Below are 17,585 nucleotides of genomic sequence, written 5' to 3'. Positions count from 1 at the left end.
TTCTATTTTTAATAACCACTGATAACAGTCTCTCTAGTTGGGGGGCTGGTTTGGAGGTGGTTACAGTTCAGGGGACTTGGTCTTTGCAGGATAGAATACTGCCCGTCAATGTCTTGAAAGTTCGGGCAGTACACCTTGCTCTGGATTGCTGGACGAACCAGTTGCACAGGTTTGTGGTCAGTGTTTATTCCGACAATGCCACTGCAGTGGCATATATTAACCACCAGGGTTGCACCAGGAGTCAAGCGGCTCAGGAAGGTGAACCACATTCTGTCTGGGGCAGAATAGCATGTGCCATCTGTTGCCAGTATATATTCCAGGTATAGAAAACTGGCAGGGTTTTTTATCCAGTTGTGAGCGACTAATACTGGCACAGTGGTCTCTGCATCGCGGGACATTATCTGCAATCTGCCAGCATTGGGGAACTTTACAGATGGATATACTGAATTCCAGGTTCTACAACAAATTGTACAAGTTGGGTCCACGACAGGAGTCCAACTAGCAATAGGGGTAGATTCACTTGATCAGTTATCCCTAGTCTATGCCTTCCCCCTGATTTAACTACTACCGCTTCTTTTGTGAAGAATACGGGAGTTGGTAACACTGTTAATAGTGTTAGCTGGCCTAGCCCAGAAGGGCTTGGCACACCGACATAATGGGGGGGCGCTCCTTGGAAGCTTCCAGTCCAGGCAGACCTAATGATCTTGTGTCCTGTTATCTCCACGTTATTGAGCACCAGGAAGCTGGCTTCGGTGAGCTTTAATTACTGGTCTTGAAAATCCTGTATGCCTGGTGTGAAGCCAGGAAGTTCCACCCATGGAAATATGTGAGTGGGATATTTTTTTTCTTTCTCCAATCGAGAAGTGAAAAGAGATTGGCCATAAGTATCATTAAGGGTCAGATTTAGTCTCTATCTAGAGCAGGACTTGACAAATTTGCTTGGAATCTAGAAGCCAGCTAAAAAATTAAGGAGCCAGGTCTGTAACGGCGATCCGGACCTGTCCCTGGCCTGACATGGAGACGAGTGAGGGAAAGATGGGCCCCCCACCTGTCTCCAAGTCATTGCCCATAGCTCTTAGAGGGACATTTTATTTATTTATTTTCAAATGACAAATTTTTTTTAAATTGCATTTTAGCGTAGATATGAGATCTGAGGTCTCTCTGACCCCAGATCTCATATTTAAGAGGACCAGTCATGCTTTTTTTCTATTACAAGGGATTTTTACATTCCTTGTAATAGGAATAAAAGACACAATTATTTTTTTTTTTTAAACAGTAAAAAATAAAAAAATAAAAGTTAAAATAAATAAGAAAAAAAAATAATTTGAAACGCGCCCTGCCCCGCCAAGCTTGCGTGCAGAAGCGAACGCATACGTGAGTAGCGCCCGCATATGAAAGCGTTGTTCAAACCACACATGTGAGGCATCGCCGTGATCGGTAGAGCGAGAGCAATAATTCTAGCCCTAGACCTCCTCTGTAACTCAAAACATGCAACCTGTAGAATTTTTTAAAGGTTGCATATGGAGATTTTAAAGGGTAAAAGTTTGTCGCCATTCCACGAGCGGACGCAATTTTGAAGCGTGACATGTTGGGTATCAATTTACGCGGCGTAACATTATCTTTCACAATATAAAAAAAATTAGGCTAACTTTACTGTTGTCTTATTTTTTAATTAAATTATTTTTCCCAAAAAAAGTGCGCTTGTAAATCCGCTGCACAAATACGGTGTGACAGACAATATTGCAACAACCGCCATTTTATTCTCTAGGGTGTTAGAATGAAAAATATATATAATGTTTAGAGGTTCTAAGGGAAGGAGATGGGCGGGCAGTGAAAACAGGCAGTGGAAGCTCCATTAGCATTGCTGGTTGTCATACCAAATGCCAGCACAAGAGGGCGCCAGATTCCAGAAGGCCTCAAATGGTAATGATTATAACCTGCTCTGTATCCTGTGATGTACGATAAAGCAAATTGGATTTTTTCGACATACTTACCCGTAAAATCAATTTTTTGGAGTACATCGCACTCTTTCTGGGAATTCATTGCTTGTTACAAAACTGAAGTACTTCCTGTATAGAAGGGGTTATATAGGGGAGGACTTCCTGTTTGATTGATCTGCCAGTGTCCATTCACCTATAGTTGGTGCATAACCCAGATAGTAATGTTTATAACCTGCTCTGTATCCTGTGATGTACGCCAAGAAATGGATTTGATAGGAAAGTATGTATAAAAAAATTAAATACATTTTACGCACCTGAATACTGCAATTTGCCAAAATGACACAATGTGCCTAATGGCAATTTGATAACCTAGACCTGCTTTTAGAGATGTACAAAAAAAAGAATGAATGAAAAAAAAGGAATGCCAGACACCTCTAACAGTGACACACTGTTTATTTGAACTTGCTATAATGGTAGTATAATAATAAATCCTTAATTGCAGAATAATAATCTTGAGCGCGCTCTGGATTGGATTTTCTCCCATCCTGAAAGTGAAGAAGAATGTGCAAATACTTCACAAGCCATAGATTCTAAGATTAATCAAAATGGAATTCTCACCGACAATGATGAAGGTCCTCGAATTAAAGATGGAAATGGAAGTAAGTATAGTCCCAGTTGGCACTTCGGGCAAGAAAGGAGTAGAAACCTTGCTTCTCATATTTTGCATTGTACTAAAAAGTGTTAAACAATTGATTGCATGTCCCATAAATTACTCCATACCCCTCAGTTTTTGATTGAAATTTGGCCTTGGAGCGTAAAGGAATGAGTTTGTGTATTTCTGCTCATTACATGGGAAATAAAAAAAAATGTTTTTAGAACTTTTGTAAATACATTCTCTGTAAGCAGGAAATATTGCTCCTGACAGTACATAAGTGGAATTCTGTTTAGTTTTTTATTGGCCCACCTCAGTAATCTGAGAGAACTACCTCAGATATTGCCCTAGAGCCTCAGGTGTTCAGAATAGTTTTATTTTACAATATTCAACATCAAACATTTGGATTTCTCTTCAGGAGCTGTCCAATATCATTATTATTCACATTACTTATAAAGACTGCTGGCACAGTTCTGGGAATCTATGCCTGCTGTATTTGGACTTCCTGCTGCTAGGACATACTGCAAGTCAGTGTGAGGAAAGCGGCTGTGGCTTAGGCCCAGTCGTGGTATGTCTTACATAAATCATCACTTTCTTATTAGATTACTTTCTAATGTTTACTTACAATTATACAGACCATAATTTAGTTTAACGGTTCCAGAGTTCTGCAAAAAAAATCTCACTATGAACTGACACCCTCCTCACTGACAGTTCTTTTTTACGTGATGCAGATATAGTTACAAAACACAATTAATGCTAACAAACATCAAATTCCTTGCATGTTTGCACTAATTAGTGATTTAACCTAACTAGCCTTCTAAGACGATCTGATAACCAACATATACTTTTTAGGATATGAACTCTTTGCATTCGTCAGCCACGTGGGGACATCTACCATGTCTGGGCACTATGTTTGTCACATCAAAAAAGAGGGAAGGTATGTATGACATTGAAAGGACTTTTTTTTTTTTTTTTTAATCGTACAAACCATGTGTCTATTGTGTGTGTCAGTTTTTTGTTTTTGTTTTGTTTTTTGCTTCTAAAGTGTAGAAGAGGCTTTTTAGGATATGCACAAAGACTTTGTGGTTTGTACATGTCTTAAATATTTTAAGATTTGTGAACTAGTAAGAACCTTAAAGTGTATCTGTGTAAGAATCTAGTAGTTTTGAATAGAGTGGGGAAGGGTTAGACTCTTTGTCAAGTTTTTAGTGCTGTCCGTGTCCCCGTTGTTTACATAATTTATTCTCAATCAGAGTTTCAGGGAGCCCTAGAGTTTTTCCAGAGGTTACTAAGGGTTCCTTGAGCTGTGGCTGATTGACCTTACATTTGATGGTTCCTGCATAGTTCTGGGGTCACTGCCACATGGCAGAGCCAACTTCATTACACTAATGATCTTTTTAGCTGTCTGTAATGGTAGCATTCTGACCATTACTGTAACGGCGACATTCTTACCACAGACCACCAATGAATTGGTTTTAGCAAAGGCTCCCAGAGACTTGAAACCTTTTTTTCAAGGGGTCGTCTGTGGTAAAAACAGTAAGGCTGGATTCACACTACCACATGGAGTGGCTCACAGCAGGGGTCTGGTGCATCCCTCTTTTCCATTTCAGGTCCGATTTCAGTCCAAAATGTTTGGCTGAATTCGGACATGAAATGGACCAGAAGACACACAGGACTCCTGTGCAATTTGCTCTGGAGATGTGTGAACTTGCTACATAGAGAGCTGATCACAATCTCCTGATATGCGAATTGGATGCATCCAATTTGCAATAGTGTGAACCTAGACTGAAAAAGGCATGTTCAGATGCACCCCTCTATTTATCCTGATATTGTTGCCAAGACTGAAATAGAGGTAAAGTCCAACATTTTAACTGTCTTAGATGTTTGGACGTACTATATACTGTATGTCCGGAGAGTGAAGGGTTTAAAACAAGCTCATGGTTGTTTTGCTCAGTTTATCTCCAATTGTCATGTAAAAGTTATCCGGGTGGCTGTAAAGCAGTCCAATCACTTTTATAGTGCGGGAGGTGTGGGCACCCCCTATCCCCCATTTTCCCCACGGTTCCCAGGATCTCTCCCTTATCTCTGGTGCTGGAACCACATTAAACACATCAAATGGATAATGGTAGGAGGAGATCGAGGAACATCTGCTTTAACAAATGGTGAGCTCAAATGGATGGTGGTGGGAGGATGTTGAGGAACATCTGCTGTAATAAATAAAAGATAATTATAATAAAAATAATAATAAAAACACTTAAAGTAACCCCATCACCTTGCGCAAACCTGCAAATGCAAACATGCGCAGGTGCATATGAACAGCGATTACGCCACACTTTTTTTTGGGTGAACGTCCAAGTGAGAGCAATAATTATTGCTCCCTCATTTATGGTTTGCTCTAAATTGATTAGCTGTAAAAGTATTTAAAATGTCACCTGTTGATCATTTTGCACACGCGCACAGGCTTGCCACACGTATCTATTTACTCTACATTACCTCATCTTTTATTGTAACAAAAAAAATGGAGATTGAATTGTGTTTGTATTTTTTTCATGGTCTGATAAATAGCTATGCAAATATCGTGTGACATAAAGAAATGCAACAACTTATTTATATTGTACATGACTTCTGCTTTCAGAAAATATATAATGTTCTGTAATTTTTTAGCTAAAAATGCAGAATAAAAGTGTGCAAAATGAAAAAAGTTAATGGCTAAATTCACCTTTCATGAAAAAAATAAATACATGCACATCATTTTGCAGAAAAAAAATGTGCATTTATTATTTTTTTCCCAAGGAGCCTGAAAAGCATTGCACCCACAATCAGTGGATCACAGACTCCTGCATACAGGTCCTACAGCTTTCTACTCATACCTCTGTACTGGCTTTCAGTTAGAAAGCTGCAGGGCTTGTAAATGAACTACAAGGGCACTCATTAGGGCCCTTGCAGTTCATTGAGAACTACAAGCCGCCTGCTGCAGTGAGGATGGGACTTGTAGTTTCTTCATTCACAGACTAATGCAGATGAATGATGCAACTGTGTGAGCGAAGCCGTACACAGTGGCACTGATTTTAAAATGTGAACGCGGGTGCGTGGAGATTTCATCTGTAACAGGGTAAGGGGGTGAGCGGGGCGCCAGCTTGAACATGTTACACTGTAAACACAGGTGTAACATGTAACATACCATGTGCAACATCTAATATATGTTCCAGATGGTGCCCCGCCCACCCCCTCAATCCTTCCCCTGTGACAGAGGACAAGGGATCCCCTCTCTCTCTCTCTCTCTCTCTCTCTCTCTCTCTCTCTCTCTCTCTCTCTCTCTCTCTCTCATACTAGCTCATTATGAAATACTTACCTTCGAACGAGGCCCCGACATCTGGCCCGATCCACGCCGAGGGAGCTGACATGCTCCCTCTGCGTTTCTTCTGGGTATCGCGGCTCCGGCGCTGTGAGTGGCCGGAGCCGCAATATCGTCACTCCCGCGCATGCGCGTGGGAGATTTCATTCCGGCCGGTCGGCCACTGCCGGATTTTCAGGCCGAGAATCCCCTTGTGCGCATGCGCCGCTGCAGTCAGCGGCGCATACCGAGGGGAATATCTCCTAAACCGTACAGGTTTAGGAGATATTTTTTTACCTACAGGTAAGCCTTATTATAGGCTTTCCTGTAGGTAAAAGTTAAAAAATTTAGTTTACAACCACTTTAAGATTACAAATTTAATAACAAAAAAAATCTGCCAAACATGAGACTTTATAGGTGCATGATACTACAATGAATATACATACATAACTGTTAAAATTAAATCCATTTATTAAATTCATATATAAACATTAAAATGTGTCAAGACTCCACCCAACATGGATTCTTTTTTGTGTACAGAAATAATAATACAATTTTTTTTATTGTTTTTGTACAAATTTGTTTCATAGCTTATTGTTGTTGTTCTCACTCATGTATATATACCATCTGTCTCCTTTTATCATTGCTAGAACTGGATCATTTGTAGGTTCAGAATGGGTATTTCACAGATTTTGTCATGATGTTTTTTGCGTGGAGCTTAAATACCAAATTTTTTCATGTTCTGTGAAAAGTACACATTTTTGTTAATTTAAAAAAATAATAATATATTAACAAAAATATATATTGATGTTCTAATTAAACTTCTGATTGAAGACTGATTGTCTTTTAGTAGTTTCACAAAACCTGAAGAATTGGGGTATTTGACTCACAAAACGCATCATACAAAAACACCCCAAAAATCATTGAAATCCCCTGCTAGAGCCATTTTGAACCTACAAATTATCCAGTTCTAACAATAATAAAAGAGACAAGTGGCGTATAGTAGAGTGGGAAGAACAATAAGCTATGAAACAGATTTGTAAAAAAATGTGTTAATGTGTTTGTAAAGGCAGACATTTTTTTTTATCTTTATGCATTCTATGTATTAAGATAAAAAAACCTTATGTGTGCAGCAGACCCCCCTAATACTTATCTGAGGTCTATCTAGATCCAGCGATGTTGCACGAGACTCAGCTGCCCGGGACTCTCCTCCCCTGAGAGAGCAGCACAGCGCCATTGGCTCCTGCTGCTGTCAATCAAAGTCAGTGAGCGAAAGGGGGCCGGGTCGTGGCTCCGTGTCTGAATGGACAAAGGGAGCTTTGGCTTGGCTTGGGTGCCCCCATAGCAAGCTGCTTTCTGTGGGGGCGCTCATCAGGAGGGAGGGGCCAGGAGCTCCAAAGAGGGACCGAGCAGAGGAGGATCAATGCTGCTCTGTGCAAAACCACTGCACAGAGCAGGTAAGTATAACATGTTTGTTATTTTTAACGAAACTTTACTATCACTTTAAGTAATTCTATCTGTGTACAAAAGAAGAAGCCATGTTGGGTGAAGTTTTGTTTTTATATGAATTGAGTAAAGTGATGTAATTTTAAGATCCCTTTCACATGGGGCGGACTCTGATTAGATCAGCAGGGGATCTGTCCACTAACTCTGCTGATCAGAGTAGAGCGGACAGATGACACATTCATGTCTGTTCAATTTCTGCGGACACTGACAGAGCCCACTCCTCTCTATAGGCAGCCTGGACTAAACAGACTCCGTTATCTGTTTACATCAAACTGCCCTCCGATCCAATCCTAGAGGGAGGGGGACAGATGCCCTTCAGGTTGTTTTTAATGGATGATCTGGCCTTTTTTGTGAAAGAGGCTCAACAGTAGTATGCATTGTATTATCAGCCACCTTTAAAGTTCCTTGTTTGGCTGATTTTTTTTTTCTTTTTGACTCAACCTATCCTTAAATTTTTCTGCAGAACAACGCTTCCAATTAAGACACCTGTTCCAGACACAAGTATCTAAGAGGGGAATTTCCCTCACTTGGAGAGATTTCCTCAAGTTTCCCGTTGCAACTTTAGGACAAAAATTAACCACTTCAGCTCAGGAAGGTTTTACTCCCTTCCTGACCAGGCCATTTTTTGCGATACAGCACTGCGTTAATTTAACTGACAATTGCGCGGTCATGCAATGCTGTACCCACAAATAGAGCTTTATTTTGGTGGTATGTGATCACCTCTGTGCTTTTTATTTTTTTGCGCTATAAACAAAAAAAGACCAACAATTTTGAACAAAAAAACAATATGTTTTACTTTCTGCTATAAAACATATCCAATACAAAAATGTAAAAATAAAAATCGAATTTCTTCATCAGTTTAGGGTAATTTGTATTCTGCTACATATTTTTGGTAAAAAAAATCCCAATAAGTGTATATTGATTGGTTTGCGCATTTATAGCGTTTATAGCATCTGCAAACTATGCAATAGACTTAGGCCACTATCACGCTTTACAGGCATTTTAGCGATAAAAATAGTGCCTGTAAAGCGCCTCCCTTGTTACTCCAGTGTGAAAGCCAGAGCCGTGAGCTTGCAGGAAGCTAGAAAAAGTCCTGCAAGCAGCATCTTTGGGTGGTGGCGGAGTGGTGTATACACCGCTCTTTCACCACCCCTGCCCATTGAAATGAATGGGCAGCGCTACATGGGTGGTATTAACCCATTCTTCGACCACTAGCTGGTGTTAAAAGCGCCCGGTTTATGGCCAAAATACGCTGCTAAAACAACTGTAAAGTGCCGCTAAAACTAGCAGGGCTTTACCGCCAGCGCTCTCAACCCCCCCCCAGTGTGAAAGTAGCCTTAAGGACTTTTCCTTTTTTTTTTTTATTGTGACGGCGATCAGCGATGTTTAGCGGGACTGCACCGTTGCAGTGGACAAATCTGACACCAAGTGACACTTTTTGGGGACCAGTGACACCAATACAGTGATCAATGCTAAAAAAATGTACTGACACTGTATAAATGACACTGGGAGGGAAGGGGTTAACATCAGGGGCAATAAAAGGTTTAACTGTGTTCCCTGGATGTTCTTTCTTAGGCCCCTTTCACACATGCGGACCGTATGTCCGTATTTCATCTATCCGTTTTCGGATGAAATACGGACATACATGCATCCCTGTGGGATAGCGGATGACACCCGATATCATCCGTCTCCGAAATTGTCCAATTCTGCAGACAGAGGAAAATCCTATTTTTCTATCCATCTGCAGAGCGGATCAAATGAACACGGACAGACGGTCCGTGTTCATCCGATCCCCCTTAGAGGAGAGCAGCGATCTGTGCAGGGACCGCCCTGTCATCCGCCAGCTCAGCGGGCATAAACGGAGCGTTCCCCACTGAGCAAGCGGATGTTCACGGAGTGGATCATCACGGATCCGTCCCGTGTGAAAGGGGCCTAACTGTGTGGGGAATGGACTCACTCTGTGGAAGAGACACATCTGTGTTCTTGATTAACAGGAATCACAGATCTCTCTCTTCCTGTCTGACAGAAGGACAGTCTGCCTTGTTTCTGCGGGACGATCGCAGGTGGCTGGCGGCCATCGTAACCACCCGCTGTTTGGCTTCTGCTGTGTAAAACCACAGCAAGAGCTTGGCACCGGCGGCATGCGCCCCAGAGCCGATGGAAGAAAACAGGTAGGTGATTTTGCGCTTAATTTTCTTCAGTGGTACACATACAGCAAAAATAAACTTGTAGGAGTGCTAACCCTTTCCTACTTTTATCCAAAATTAAAAAAAAAAAAACGTTTTGGATATATATATACACTTCAATGCATTTAAAAATGTTCATTTTCTGCCTTTTGTTTTTCAGATGGGTTATTTACAACGACCATAAGGTTACATCATCTGAGAGACCACCTAAAGACTTGGGCTATCTATATTTCTATCATAGATTACTTGGCTAAGATTTAAGTGAGGGCTTAAGCCTATAGAAAACCATAGACCGTTCATGCCAGCTAATGCAAAGATAAACAAAGAATGTCTGACTGCCAAAACTCCAGATAAAATCTAAAATATTTATAGTTTATTTATAGAGAAAAAAAGATGCTTTATTACATGTTAAACTGGAAATTTTTACCGCTGGAAAACATAAGTTGGTTGTGTGCAATGTATAATGAATGAGTGATACCTTTTACTTTACTGCAAACATTATGAATGTTTTTCTTAGGGGCATTAATATCTGGGAATTTTTTAGTAATAAACAAAAATCGGCACCTGATTTTACAGCACATTGGAGTTGATGTAGAAAAGGAGTAGAATGTTCTCACTGAGCCTTGAAACATCTAATTACATGTAATGGGAATTCCTGTTATCTTCAATTCCCATTCACATGACTGCATATTTTAAGTGAATGCATGTTCACAGGGCTAATAAAACGTCTACTCCTTTAGTAAATGAACTCTATTGCCTTCTGTTCAGCTGTAATTATCAAGGAATGCTCAGCAGGTGGCACTGTCTTTCTGTAATTCTTTATACAGTTACAAATGCCCACAAAAGCCTTTAAAGTTTTATCAGTATTGGATATACCCATATCATAAATGATGTACGGCATTTTTTTATATATTCTAGATAATCCTGTATTTAGAGCAGTATGTATCCATTTCTTATTTTGTCACTTTAAGGATAACCTTCACAAGGCCTTCTTTGAAAGTTTTGTACTTTGCCGGCAAAGTTATACTTTTACGTTTAAAATTAGACACCAGTTAACGTGTGCATCACAGAATTTTCTTATGATTCCCTTACTCTGTTCATAAGTAAGGAGGATTATTCACCAACCAAACACATCAACGGAGTTGATCAGCCTTTGACGCTATTTATGAATCCTTCATGTTGTCTGTAGGTTAGGATTACTAGCTAGCTAAGCACAACATGATGAGTAACCCAAAGAATAGGTTAACTTTAACAGCACCAGCACTTTTTGGTCCTTTTATTTTAATTAATATCCAATAGACAGCACCACTTATAGTGTAAGTTACTTTGTATTTGATAATTTAGTAATACAAAAAGGTATGAGATAAAAACGTTTAATAGGTAAATACACCTGCTTCTAGGCAGCAGAAGTAACGCATAAAGTAATGCATACATTAAATGAATCTGATGAGGTCAGATTGTAATCCACAGGATGCTGTGCAGCTAGACAGAGACTGTAGTGGGGAAGATCTAGAAGCACAATAAATGGAATTCATAGAATGAAGATAGAAGTCTATTGGCTTTCTAGTTAGAAAAATATTTGGGTCAATTTCTAATTCTTGTAGTGTTTTTCAGAGAGTTCATATATGTAAATGTAAACTAAGTTTACAAACTCTAAGTTTGCCAAAGAAAAAAAAAAAACAGGTCTACTGAATATGGCAATTTTATTGAAAAAAAAAAATGTTTAACATCCTTTTATTATGGCCGTTTTTTTTGTTTTGTTTTTTGAGAACCCAGTGAGGTATTCTACAAAAAGAATGTGGTATGTATAGTATTTTTTTTTTTAATAGGTCTATATGTCCTATGAACCTTTAATGCCGGCAGGCTGAATGAAAGTGCTGCTTTACAAAACTTAAAATACTGTAAATTAAAAGAAATTAACAGCTTGGCGTTAGTTTTGTCTCACTGTTCTCTCTTGCACTGCCAGTTTTGTTAGGGTAACAGACCACATGTCTTATTCTCTCACAGACAACTCATCTGACATTATCGGATGACATTGTCAGCCTCCACTGATTTATTTGCTTTAATTTTTTTTTCTTTTTACATTTTTTCTTCTATTAAGTCTTTCTACACTGCTGCTGGATCTTTTCCCTCTGATCAGCAGCTATCTGGTGTGGACTCCTTCAGCCTAGTTTGTGCAGTCCTTTATGCAGATCTGCGGGCCTGGCTGTTGCGTGCATGACCTGGGACCTTTTGATCACCGAGTTCAGTATAAGATACCTTACAGATTTACTTTTGATAAGTTAGCTGTGAAGTGCTTTCCAGGTCAAGAGCTGCTGGCACTGACAGGGCTTGTCGAGCTAAGCACTGGGAACTATTCATCCAACTTGAGGTTGTGACTCTTACCATTGGCATATATGTTACCTTATCACAATGCAACTGCAACATATCCTGCTGTATCGGATGCTCCCTAGCTTGCTCTCTGTTGCCAGCTCTAAAGCTGCTTGCAGTGTGCCTAATGATAGTACCAGCATCTGAAGCCTGGAATCATACTGTCATTTGCTGTTAGTCCATCTTGGCCTTGGCATCCTCATAGGCTTTGTCGGGTTTGCCTGGATCCACTGCCATTTGACTGAAAAAATTTCCACAGACATTCAAGACTTTATGACCCAAATGACCCAGTTATTTGCTAACTCTGATTGCTCCCACTCCCCCTGCAATAGATTGCAGCTTCCAAGCCATTAACTGCAGAAACTCTATCAGATTACTTTGACTGGTGAGCATACCCCTACAATTCAGAATCTGTCCAACTCTCCAATTCTATATGAGAGTCTTGGAGCTGATCATAACTTGAGGTAGTTCCCTTCACCCAATTTAATTCCAGACATCTGCAACCCAACAATCTGTTGTCCAGAGACAAGTCAGTCTTTTCTCTGGACAGACTGATTTAGTTAGCCATCCCTTGGTGGCTTCGGAATCCAGCTCTTGATTCTGGGAAGTCCTTTTTGTTCCCACCCTTTGGAAGATTTTCAAGGCAGATGCCAGGCTGTCATGTTGTTGAGGAGGACCTTGTCTGTGCATGGGGCTTTGTTGTCCGTGAAATCACATTTGCCGATAAACATTCTGGAGTTCCTGGTCTTTCCCTTTTTGGTCTTGTATAGGGGCAATGTGATGTTGATACCTAAGGTAGTTTTCTGCCTTTCATCTCAATTAGGGTATTGTTCTCACATCCCTCTGTCTGACTCTAGTTTATCAAAAGTAAATGTCCACTGTCTGGATGCGCTTCTGGCTGTGCATGTAGTTCAGGCTGTTTGAGTCGCCTTGCCTCTGCTTCTTTCAGAAAGAATGAACCCCTTTTTGTTATCCCGGATGCACCCAGAAAGGATGTCCTAACTTCTTGTTCCAACATCTTTAGGTGGCTCAGATAGACCATTGCTCAAGCTTTATGGTCTTAAAGATGAAGTAAACCCTGATGGGTTTTATGTCCTCCATTTTTTTTTTTGCATCGCATACTAGCTCATTATGTTGCACTTACTGGCAAATGAAGCCCCCAATGTCCCCAGTGGTGGCTGCAAACATCTTCACTCTTCTTCCTTCCAGGGCCGTGGACTCTGCCTTTTGTGACTGGCTGGAGTCGCGTAACGTCACTCCCACACATGCGCGTGGGATCCTCCGGTTGCGGCATGGGCCCTTTAGAAATGGAATGATCGTGCCCTTTTTTCAGTGTGTATGCACCGATGACATCGGCACAAGCGTATGTGGTAAATATCTCCTAAACTATGCAGGTTTAGGAGATATTTCCAATACCTACAGGTAAGCCTTATTATAGGCTTACCTGTAGGTAAAGTGGTGTAACTAGGTTTACAAAAACTTTAACAATTTTCCACTCTTATCTGCCAAAGTGCACTCTAATAGATCTGTAGATGCAGCTACACATATATGATGCTCCCCACCACCCCTCCTAATATTATACTCCATTCCCCAAGTGACCAAAATATCGCTCACTAGATCCCACAGCTGTTTGTCAAAATGTTCTCCAAGGGGCCTGTGCATGAGTGCTCTGCACTCCCATTCCACGTTAAATAGCAAGAATCAACAAAGTGGAATTTAAGTAGAGCAAGAATTTTGCTACTTGGGTATTGGGAAGTAACAATCTGTCACAGCGTAACTAATTTTAGCCAGTACAATCTTCTCTATGATGTCATAATAAAATGATAGATGATTTGCCACCTACTAAGCGTATAGATTGGGATATGAGTCCTTTGGACATTGGTAAGCCCTATGAAATGACATTGGCATGGCAGCATAATACTGTGCTGAAGACCTCTTTAGCTTTTGTGACCACACCAAAATGTACGGGCTGAGCTCAAAAACCCTAGTTAATCTGAAGTTGATGTACCCTCTGTTTAGAGTACTGATAAATGAAGTATTGCAGCTCACATAAATGGCTGAAAGTTATTTTCTTATAATGTACTATTGAGGTATAGTGTAATGTGTGCAGAATATGATGTGTGCAAGGTACTAATATTGATGAAAGTGATGTTTTGTGTGTGTGTTTGAGTTTATACATTGTAAAGTATTGTTATATCATTTTGATAGATGCTTAGATTTGTCTGGCAGTCCTGTAAGGCACAATCCAATCTTCAGTTCTTTCACAGAAGACAGGATTGATATCTGAAGGTCTTCTTTGCTAAACATTAGTCATTTCTCTTGGGATACTGTGGCTGAAAGTACATGCCCTGCATCTGATGTTACTGCATTGACAGAGAACAATGATATTTCCCCTATCATTAGAACAAGGTTTGTTTTTATAGCTGTGTAATACACATGCTGATTTGTAAATCCTCAGGCATAAGATATTTAGTCCTAGCTAGGTCATTAATTAGATAAATCAATACAGAACATTAGTTCCTCTCATTTTATGGTCTGTTCCTGATTTTAGGTATTTCCTTAATCTGGCCAGTAGTATACAGTAAACCCTCCTAATACAGAGGGGATGTTTTTTAAAACCTGGTGCAAACATGCAGCAGTTGCAATAGTGCCTTTAAGTCCCTGCATATCAGCAAATATAAAATTAGGACAGGACTGTATAATCATTGCTGGGGGCATACACACATTGCAGGAATTCTGCAATAGAAATTGTGCACGTCATGGTATTGCCTATTAATAGTATTATGTATGAATGCTTTCTGGCATCCTTATGTGATATGTGGTAGGGGCCCACAAAGAACTAAATTACACAGTGGGGGTTTATTTACGAATGGAAAATCCACTTTGCACTGCAAGTGCACTTGAACGTAAAGTCGCTGTAGATCTAAGGGGGACATGCAAGGAAAATAAAAAATAGCATTTTATGCTGCACATGATTGCACATGCTGCACATGATTGGGTGCTAAAATCAGCAGAGCTTCCCCTCATTTCAGATCTACCCCTTAGATTTAGGGCGAATGCACTTCCAAGTGCACTTGCAGTGCAAAGAGGATTTGCCTTTCGTAAATAACCCCCATTGTGTAGCTTAACAATGACAAGCAAATAAAGTTACAACCTTAAAGTGACTCCATCACAACTAGGCAATCTTGCATCATAATTGTCCAGACTTACCATTAAAAGTTTTATATTTGCCTCTTTATTTGGCATTACTTTAGGATCAATTCGCAATTTTTCAAAAAAGTGAGTATTCAATTTGAAAATTAGTCACATGACTAAAAATAAAAAAATCTGTATGACTGTAAATTGGGCCTTTTTGCCTGAACCTGACTCATAGTGCTGAGTGTCAGGATTATGTCAGCTGCTTAACCGTTGATAACTGGGTGCCAGGTACTTTTTACCCCTTATTTTCAAAGCTTAAAGTAATCACAGCTAAATAAGGGGGTAAATAGAATGCTTTCAAATGTAGGTCTGCACAACATAGCTAATTTAGGAAATAAAAAAAAAAGATTATTTAAGTAGAGCTCCGGCCAGATCTTTTTTCTAGTTTTGGGTAGATCACAGAAGATTTAGATGAAGGTTTTGACATTGACAACTGTTAAAGCTGATATATCCTGTTACTTTGGGAGCATTTCATTGACAGGCACACAGTCAGCTGTAAAATCATGGAAGAACATCTAACACTGCCATTCCATCCTGTTTAAAAAAAAAGGTTTTAGCTGGAGTTATATTTTAAATGTATGCAGCCAGGAGTGCATGTCATACACTTGCACAAGGATACGTGAAATGATGCATGAACTGCACTGTGAGAAACACCAATTGACTTAATTTATTTCATTGTTAAGACTCATATGGGGTTATTTACTAAAACTGGAATATGCAACATCTAATACAGCTCTACATTGAAACCAATCGACTTCCAGGTTTTATTGCCAAAGCTTAACTGAAAAAGCAGAAGCTGATTGGCTATAATGCACAGTTGCAGCAGATTCTAAATGCTCTAGTTTTAGTAGATCTTCCCCATAGTGGCCACACATAAAGTGAAGCATTTTTATATTCTTTGCTACACATCAACCTAGTATGTTCTTCAATTCATTTTCTAATTTTGCACTAGGAGAAAGAAAAGGAGAATGTGGTAGACATTCTTCCCCATATTCTATATACCATGAGTCTGTCAACATTTTTGTGTCTACTGTGGCACTATTGTAAAGCCTGAGGGTCTTTTGCACAAACTCTGGCATTGTTGTACATAGCCTGTCTATTGGTACTTTGCCCAGTACTTAGATTACTCTAGATCTGATTCTTTTTTAGCCCAGTGGGTGAAGTCATCTCTCTCTCTGAACAGTATCTTTATCAGAATATTGGCATAACAGTTATTCCTACAATCATGTTTTAAGAATAAAGACACACATTTTATATAAAAAAAACTTGCTCTGTGGCCCTATTGTACTATGCAAAATAAGAGTTCAATTTTACTCATTGACATCAATTTGATGTTTAGCACAATTGTGTTTCTTTATTAGATTTTTTTTTTTTTTTGCATATGAGGAAGTGTTACCTCAATGAGATCCTCAAATTTTTAAATTAAAAGATTTTCACACTCCTAAAAGTGGTTTGAGTTTTTTATTTGAAAGAATGGAATCATGCTATTGCATTACAGTGTTTTTATCTATATGCACTCCTCTCCTTACAAAGTCATTGATTGCAACCATGATGGAAATTTCTTGCTTTTCTATAGCAGAAGACACAGAGAACTTAACTTTTGCCATTAACAATCACTAAGATTTAAGGTTTTTATATCCTCATGCAGGTTACACAATGAAAATGGAGTATTAAATAACAACACAAAAGTATTTCTTTCTTATTCATTAGGAACATAGGATCAGATGTATTTCAGAGCTAACTGGATTATACTGCCACCTACAGGAGGAATTAAACACTATCAAACAAAAAAGCAGATAGCCAGTCAGGTATATCCCCTCTCTGGAAAAGAGAGTTCTAGAAAGATGGGTGTCTTTTTTGCCTTCAGGGAAAGGTTTTGGAGTTTCTTACTAGACATTTGTTTTTATTGAATAAAAACATCATTGCTACACTGTGAAGCTCAGCTAGAAGGCCATACCTGGACCTAGCCGGAATGAAGATTGTGGGGCTTGGCTTATGTGACCATTGAGCACTGGGCTCTGCTTGTGATGCTCCCAAGAAACCTAATGTACTCGTTTGATAGAGGCAGGATATTTTTTGAGTCCAGGACTGCAGACAGCCTCTGGTATGACCCAGTCCCTGAAGACTTATTAGTTTGTATACCCTTGGATGGGTGAAGATAACCTGGAATGTGACCTTTGGGCATTGGGCTCTGCATGTGCAGAAGGTCCGATTAGCACTCTTTTGATTTTGTGATTCTTAGACTCCCAAAAGCTGCAAAAGTCCATCACTGACTGAGTATACAATAGCACATGAAGGGCATACCTCACTTGTTGCAAGGCAATTTTTTTTTACCTATGAACTACTCCATAGAAATAATTTTGTATTTTTTTTGGAGTCTGGCTTGGATCAACATTTGG

The 17,585-nt window shown here is 39.6% G+C and overlaps 1 protein-coding gene across 1 annotated transcript in view; it reads left to right on the top strand.

The window, feature by feature from the left end:
• USP13 (ubiquitin specific peptidase 13) overlaps positions 1-16,633 on the top strand; it is a 128,832-nt gene extending 112,199 nt beyond the window's left edge. Inside the window, exons 19-21 of the mRNA XM_077487918.1 lie at positions 2,443-2,599; positions 3,445-3,529; positions 9,779-16,633. Coding sequence (XP_077344044.1) covers positions 2,443-2,599; positions 3,445-3,529; positions 9,779-9,872 — 336 coding nt within the window. The 3' untranslated portion in view covers positions 9,873-16,633. The remainder of the gene's footprint in view (positions 1-2,442; positions 2,600-3,444; positions 3,530-9,778) is intronic.
• The last annotated feature ends 952 nt before the right edge of the window (positions 16,634-17,585 follow it).

Source organism: Lithobates pipiens, unplaced genomic scaffold (assembly GCF_037356315.1).
Source record: "Lithobates pipiens isolate NorthernLeopardFrog02 unplaced genomic scaffold, aLitPip1_a1.2 Scaffold_18, whole genome shotgun sequence".
NCBI classification, from domain to species: domain Eukaryota; kingdom Metazoa; phylum Chordata; class Amphibia; order Anura; family Ranidae; genus Lithobates; species Lithobates pipiens.
Note: the sequence above shows the minus strand (reverse complement) of the source record. Positions and strands in the feature narration are given on the sequence as shown.